This window comes from Trematomus bernacchii, unplaced genomic scaffold (genome assembly GCF_902827165.1).
Source record: "Trematomus bernacchii unplaced genomic scaffold, fTreBer1.1, whole genome shotgun sequence".
NCBI classification, from domain to species: Eukaryota; Metazoa; Chordata; class Actinopteri; order Perciformes; family Nototheniidae; genus Trematomus; species Trematomus bernacchii.
The window spans coordinates 6,886,155-6,894,116 of record NW_022987513.1 but is presented as its reverse complement, the minus strand read 5'-3'; the positions used below and the strand labels follow the sequence as shown (position 1 = coordinate 6,894,116).

Below are 7,962 nucleotides of genomic sequence, written 5' to 3'. Positions count from 1 at the left end.
GCTACCTGGAGCCTGAGGTGCGTGATAACGTGGGACTTGTGATTGCACGTACAGTTGCACCTGTGAAGAATGGATGCACTGTGGCAAGGCTGCTCAACCCGACAGAGAAGGAGTTAAAGCTGCACACCGGTTCCCATTTAGGTGTGTTGCACCATGTTAAGGACTGTGATCTACTCACCCCCGCTGAGGTTTTCCCCTCTCAGCAGGGGGCTACCCCTCTGCCAGATGTGGCTGGCTTCCCGTTGTCTGCTGAACAGAGACTGCAGCTGCAGGCCTTGATGGGGAAACACCAAGGGGTGTTCGGCTCTGGGAAGGGCAGAACAGGAAACGCTGGTCTGATCAAACACCGCATACAGACAGGTGATCATTCCCCGGTCAAGCGTCGGGCCTACCGTACTTCGCCAGAAAAACGGAAGGAGATAGGCAGACAGGTTCAGCGCCTGTTGGAGGATGACATAATTGAAGAGAGTTGTAGCCCGTGGTCCGCCCCAGTGGTCCTCGTCAGGAACAAGAACAACACATGGCGATTCTGCGTGGATTACAGGGGACTCAACTCTGTGACAATAAAGGATTCTCATCCACTGCCACGGGTGGATGACACATTGGACGCATTGGCGGGGGCCTCCTGGTTCAGCACCTTGGATTTTTCTGACGGTTACTGGCAGGTGGAAATGGCTGAGGAGGACCGCGAAAAGACAGCATTCACCACTGGCCAGGGCCTATACCAGTTAAAATCCATGCCTATGGGTCTAACCAATGCACCCGCTACCTTCCAGAGGGTTATGGAGCTGACGATATACTAATTTACAGTAGTTCGTTTGAGGCCCACATGTCTGCTTTGGAGGAGGTCTTCATTCGGATTGGGGCAGCTGGGCTTAGATTGAACGCCAGGAAGTGCCATCTTGCCCGTGATCATGTGGTATTCCTTGGTCACGTCGTCTCCGCCGGGGGGCTTCGTCCTGACCCCCGTAACACAGATAAGGTGAAGACTTGGCCAGTTCCACGGTCCGCTACAGAGGTGCGTGCTTTTCTGGGTCTCTGCTCTTATTATAGGAGGTTTGTGAGGAGTTTTGCCCAGCGTGCTGACCCCCTCAACCATCTGACAGGAAAGGATGTCCCTTTTCAGTGGACGGCGGATTGCCAGGGGGCATTTGAGTTTTTGCGGGATGGTCTTTGTGCCGAACCTATCATGTGTCACCCGGACTTCACCAAGAGTTTCGTGCTGGGTACAGATGCTTCGCAGATTGCTGTGGGGGCTGTGCTGTCACAAGAAGTGGATGGCCTGGAGAGAGTGGTGGCCTACGCTAGTCGCTCCCTCACAGCAGCTGAACGGCGTTGGTCCACCTACGACAGGGAGCTGTGGGCGATAGTGTGGGCAGTGCGTAATTTCAGGCATTACTTGGGTCTTCTCCCCTTCACAATTATCACAGATCATCAACCTTTGTTGGGTCTGCGACGACTTCAGGTTGACAATGACAGGACGGGGCGTCGTAGCCGTTGGGCTCTGGAGCTGGACCCATACGACTGGGTGATTGTGCACAAGAGTGGGGCCAAACACACAAATGCAGATGCCCTTTCACGCAGGCCTGACACCCCTGAAGCTTTGGAGAACTCAGGCAGTCTCGATGCCACATCCGCTCCCTTGAGTACAATTCTCCCTGGCGCTGGGGACAGTGGTCCTAGTGATGTGTGTGCTGTGGGGACTCCTGCCACGGCCCAAGCCCAGGGACCGATTTCAGGCCCTCCTTCTCCTGACTCAGGGTCTTCAGTGGACCAGACCCTAATCTTCACTCTGTCACATGATGGCTCCGGTATTAGGGAGCTCCAGCAAAAGGATGCAGACATCAGACAAGTTTTGGCCTGGCTGGAGCATGGCCAACGGCCCCCTAGATGGAGGTTAAAAGATGCTAGTCGGGGTGTGAAGAGACTTTGGCATGAGTTTCCCCGGCTGACTTTTGTGGAGGGACTTTTATGTAGAGTTGTTTGGCTGTCTGAGGCAGGGCAGTCTACTCAGGTTGTTGTTCCTGCTGTCTTAGTTCCAGAGGTGCTGGGACACTTGCATGGTGCTCCACTGACTGCTCACCTGGCGTATGATCGCATTTTGGCACGCGCAAGGGGTGTGTGCTATTGGCCCTCCATGCACAGTGACATTCGTTCGTGGTGTGACCAATGTTATGCCTGTCAGAGAAGGAAGTCCCCGGTGCCTAAACACCATGCCCCCATGAGAACTTCACATGCAGTTAGACCTTTCCAGCGTGTGGCGGCTGACATACTGGAGTTGCCGGTCACATCAAAAGGCAACCGGTATGTGTTGGTTGTTGAGGACTATTTCACAAAATTTGTAAATCTGTATGCCATCCCCGATCAAAAAGCCCCGACGGTCGCGGAGTGTCTCTTCCAGAACTACATCTTGGAGAATGGGGTAATGGAAACTCTGCTATGGGCATAGATATGTCTCATAATTATTTGTGTGAACATAAAAATTATTTGTGTGTAAATATGTGATTTGGAAATGTAAAACACAATCCACAAATGCATTTAAAAGATTTGCAAACTCACAAATAAATTTGCAAATGTAAAACGGATCTGCAAATACGCTAAATATGTTCACAAATTAAAAAAAAGATCTGTGAATATCTCTTTAACATTTACAACTTTCGATCAGGCATTTGTGAATCCATTTTGTATTTGTCGACCAAAAATGCGCTTGTGGATCTCAACTCTCTGCTCGTGGATCTCACATTTCTGCTTGTGGATCGTCTTTTTACACACACGGAATTTTGAGACAAACTTTCCTCTGGTCTCAGCTAAAATCTACTCGTGTAACTCGGTTATTTTCGGAAACCACGTGATGGCCTGCTGATGACGACATTTCCGCATGATTTCAAAGTAAGAGCATGATGGCTTGTTTAATGCTCTGTTTTTTTATTATAATGAACAGCGAAACGTTAGATGCATTCTTTATCACCATCATCATCATCATGTTATGGTGATACAGTTAGTTTGTGTTAGTTTATTGGTTCAATACAGCATATATCGAGCACTTTCGTAGGCATTGATGTTGAAGTACAGGCTACGCCACTTCGGTCCCGGGGGAGCAGCTGGCAGCAAAGCAGCCCAGAGGAAACTCTTTCTTCATTGTTTTTTGTGTATTCAGTCAAAGTTACAAAGCACTTCACATTTTATTAATCGGCCTAATTTTACCTTACCAGTGCAGTAATAAAGTAATCTGTAGAAAAGCACCGTATTTAGGTCAGCCTTCATAGTAAGGCTACATTAAATGTTATAATATTCATCGTGTCCTTTCTACTGTATATGCATATATTCCTGTCTATTGCTTTCATTTGTATTTCATGTTATTATGTTTATACTTGTTTCCACACATTTCACAATTTGGGATGAATGAAGTATCTATCTATGATATCTATCTATCTATCTATCTATCTGTATCTATCATATCTGTCTATCATGTCTGTCTGTCTGTCTGTCTGTCTGTCTGTCTGTCTGTCTATCCATCTATGATATCCATCTATGATATCCATCTATGATATCCATCTATGATATCCATCTGTCTGTCTGTCGAAATGGTGTCAACCATCAAGACAACAATGCCTAATTCTGGATACCGCTTGGTGAAAGGGGCTCTTCTCACACAAGGACACAGAGTACAGTGGGACCGGGTCAGGGCATCAATGCACCGTGTAGACACTCTTGGTGTTTGGTCAAGACTAACACGTTTGGGTTGTGTGGTAAGACGCACATATTCTGTACCGTGTCCCAAATATCTGGTGCACATAGATACCAACCATAAACTTATCCGGTAAGTTCGAAGTGATTATTTATAGAAATTCAATGTTGTGTTTATTTGCCATTGCTATGGTCAGGATACGTTTTTGTAAGTAATATTGGGATTTATTTAAACGTATGCTTCAATTGTTTTTTTCTTTTTACAGTTACAACATTGTCATTTTTTGAGGCATTGATGGCTTCTCCAGAAAGGTGTGTTACAATACTTAAAAATCTATAGACGTACACACACACACACACACACATTTATATACATATGAGAAATGCTAATGTTTTTATCCAGTTAACAGCAAATCCACACATTATGTACTACACCAAACCTCTCCGACTTCAATAATCTGACCGCTATTAGTATTCCTTTCAGCTTTAAAAATAAATAAATGAATTGATTGTGTCTCCCTGATATAGATCATGTACCTTGGAACATCAAATGACAACTGTTCTTCTACTACACTGGCATTCTTCAGAGAGTCTGTCCAACAGTTTGGATACCCACTCAGGTACAAATATATGTCTAAAGTGGAGGTGAGGTAACAGTAGCACCACCTGGTGGCAGAACCCTACATTTAAAGTGACAGATGGTGAACCAAATGCCGTAATCACACAGAACAGGTTACTGATTGAGGTTATGGGGAACTGTATGTCGTATTGTCGAATATATTCACCTAACCTGTTATCTTTATTAGTCAGCAATATTAATCTATCCTTCCTCTAACAAAATCAAATGGGTGGTTTTTGTAATACCTGCTTTTTAGAATCCTTTTTACATGAAATGATAACTTGTACATTTCATGAAGATTACTTTTCTTTAGAGTGAGAGCAGACCATGGTGTGGAGAATTGTGGGGTGGCGGAGCTCATGTTGACTGTGCGTGGGCCTAACAGTGGCAGCTTCATTTCAGGCAAAAGTGTGCACAATCAACGGTAGGGCACGTCTTTTGATTTTTGTATACATTGAAATATTTTTATATTTTTTTCCACATGCTGTGCTGAAAATGTTGAAATCTAAACCCCATTATTTAATTTTGTATAACACTAGCATTGAACGGTTGTGGAGAGATGTCTGGATGGCAGTCACCAGCATCTTCTACATTGTCCTGCACTCACTGGAGGATGAAGGGCATTTGGATCCCAGCAACAGTACCCATTTATTCTGTTGCCACTATGTGTTCCTGCCACGTCTTCAACACAGCCTGAAAGTGTTCCGTGATGGCTGGGACAACCATCCTTTAAGGACTGAGCAGAACATGACTCCAAATCAGATGTGGGCAATGGGAGAACTGCATAGTCCCATTCATGATCCTGATGATGTTGAGGTAATAACATCATAATTTGTATGGGATATGTGCATGGAGGAATAAATGCATAGGAATGTAGTGATACTTCTTTATTCTTCTTTTGTATACAATTATAACGGTACATAACAGCGGAAGAAAAGTATACATATTTTAAAAAAACTGTTTTGTTTTTTGTGACACAGAGATTACAGATCCCCTACATTGACTGGGAGGCCAGTGGTCATCTGCGTGAGGAACACTCAGGAATAGTTGTTCCTGTCACCCGGAGTCCTCTGAGTGATCAACAGATGGAACACCTTAATGCTAATATTGACCCAATGTTACCATCAGATTCCTTTGGAAAGGACATCTACTTGAACACATTACGGTTGGTTCTCTTTACAACTGGAAATTAAGAGCAATGGATCCATGGACTACCAGTAGCAGACAAAGTATTCAGATACTTGACTTAAGTAAAAGTCTTGCCTTTATAGTCACTTAAGTAAAGGTATGTAAGTACTATGAGCAAAATGGACTTACATTTGAAGTACTCATTATGCTTTTAAAGGTTCTCTGTATGCGTTTTGATTAGCTGCATTAATGTGTATGTGTCATTTCACTAATGTAGATGTTTATGGTTAATATTGACGAAACTTTGTAGTGCTTTTTATACTGTTGGCTAGTTTAAAGGTGGGGTAGGTAAGTTTGAGAAACCGGCTCGAGATACACTTTTTGTTATATTCCATGGAATGCTCTTAACATCCCGATAGCAATGAATATCTTAAGTGCTTTGACAAAAAATCCATAAAAAAATGTCATCTGTGGAAGCCGTAGTACTGTAAAAAGCACGACCAATCATTTTAGCCGGCCCGGCTAAAATAACTGGATGGCCTACCTGCCTGTCAGCCTTCCATCTGTGCACAAACTTATCTCATGCCCTCATTGGTCATGTGCGCGTTTGTGTGTGTTGGAGGAGGGACTCTGTAACGCAGCCTACACACGGCGGCGTGCGTTGCCGCTTGGCGGTGGGCGTGTCTTGAGCTTGGGGAGTTTACGCGAGCAACGCGACCAACAACCAATCACATGAATCTCCCGTGTCTCTCCCCAAGGGCTGGAAAATTGAAGAAGTGACCAGAAAGTCGGGTTTGTCAGCTGGAAAAAGCGATGTCTATTATTTTAGGTACTAAACGAACGGGGGCTTGCAAAACTTTTAGCTGCTGCAGGACACAAGAGTTTGCGGAAACAAACTACTTTTGCAGCGAGCACCGCGAGAAAAGCTACGCTTTGCTCCCAGAATGCAGTTCGGCGAATCGTGACGTCACCCCATTCAAAGTGAATGGGCAGAAGCGTTGAAGCGTCAACGCACGCCGCCGTGTGTAGGGGCCGTAAGGAAGTGGCAGATTTTCTCCGGTTGTCTATTTTCAAATTCTCCGCACTCAAGCTGGTTTCTCCAAAATTACCTACCCCACCTTTAATGTATACCAATGCATTATATTCTCATAAGTGATTATCTACATTTCTCAGAGAAACAGCCCTGTTTCCAGCATTGTGACTATGTATTTGCAAAGGATGATACAAGCAAAACAATCTAATCATAAAATTAAATAAAGTTGTTGCATAAATGAAGTGAGAATAATTCCCTCTTAATCCATAAAATGGAAATACTAATAAGTAAAGTAAGTTTACTTGACTACAGTCCAGTCCTGTATCCTACATAATAAAATATGACAATCATGAATGTCTTTCTTTTTATGAAATCAGTATCCCACATTTGTTTTAAACACTTGCAAATGATATATGCTAGAAACCAATATTATAGGATTGATATAATATTTACAATGTAAAGTCCTGTACTCTGCAGGTGCTGGTAAAGAGCAATACAATGACAACCTTTCCAAACAAAACAACTAGTAGGTAGGTAGGTAAGTAGGTAGGCAGGCAGATAGGTAGGTAGGTAGACAGACAGACAGACAGACAGATAGATGGATAGATAGACAGACAGACAGATAGATAGATAGATAGATATAGACAGACAGACAGACATATAAATAGATGGATATCATAGATAGATAGACAGACAGACAGATAGATAGATATATAGACAGACAGACAGACAGACAGATAGATGGATGGATAGATAGACAGACAGATAGATAGATAGATATAGACAGACAGACAGACAGACAGATAGATGGATAGATAGATAGACAGACAGACAGATAGATAGATAGACAGATAGATAGACAGATAGATAGATAGATAGATATAGACAGACAGACAGACATATAAATAGATGGATATCATAGATAGATAGACAGATAGATAGATATAGACAGACAGACAGGCAGATAAATAGATGGATATCATAGATGTATATCACAGATAGATAGATAGATAGATAAACAGACAGACAGACAGACAGATAGATAGATACTGTAGATAGATAGATAGATAGATAGATAGATATATATATATATATATATATATATATATATATATATATATATATATATATATATATATATATCATAGATAGATACTTCATTCATCCCAAATTGTGAAATGTGTGGAAACAAGTATAAACATAATAACATGAAATACAAATGAAAGCAATAGACAGGAATATATGCATATACAGTAGAAAGGACACGATGAATATTATAACATTTAATGTAGCCTTACTATGAAGGCTGACCTAAATACGGTGCTTTTCTACAGATTACTTTATTACTGCACTGGTAAGGTAAAATTAGGCCGATTAATAAAATGTGAAGTGCTTTGTAACTTTGACTGAATACACAAAAAACAATGAAGAAAGAGTTTCCTCTGGGCTGCTTTGCTGCCAGCTGCTCCCCCGGGACCGAAGTGGCGTAGCCTGT

At 42.8% G+C, this 7,962-nt stretch overlaps 1 protein-coding gene across 1 annotated transcript; it reads left to right on the top strand.

Moving 5' to 3' along the window:
* The first annotated feature begins 3,927 nt into the window (after positions 1–3,927).
* On the top strand, positions 3,928–5,843 carry LOC117470365. Its single transcript, XM_034115120.1, has 5 exons — positions 3,928–3,999; positions 4,216–4,307; positions 4,620–4,730; positions 4,846–5,122; positions 5,287–5,843. The coding sequence occupies exons 2-5, from the start codon at positions 4,219–4,221 to the stop codon at positions 5,497–5,499; spliced, it is 690 nt and encodes a 229-aa protein (XP_033971011.1). The 5' UTR covers positions 3,928–3,999; positions 4,216–4,218; the 3' UTR covers positions 5,500–5,843.
* Positions 5,844–7,962: the final 2,119 nt, after the last annotated feature.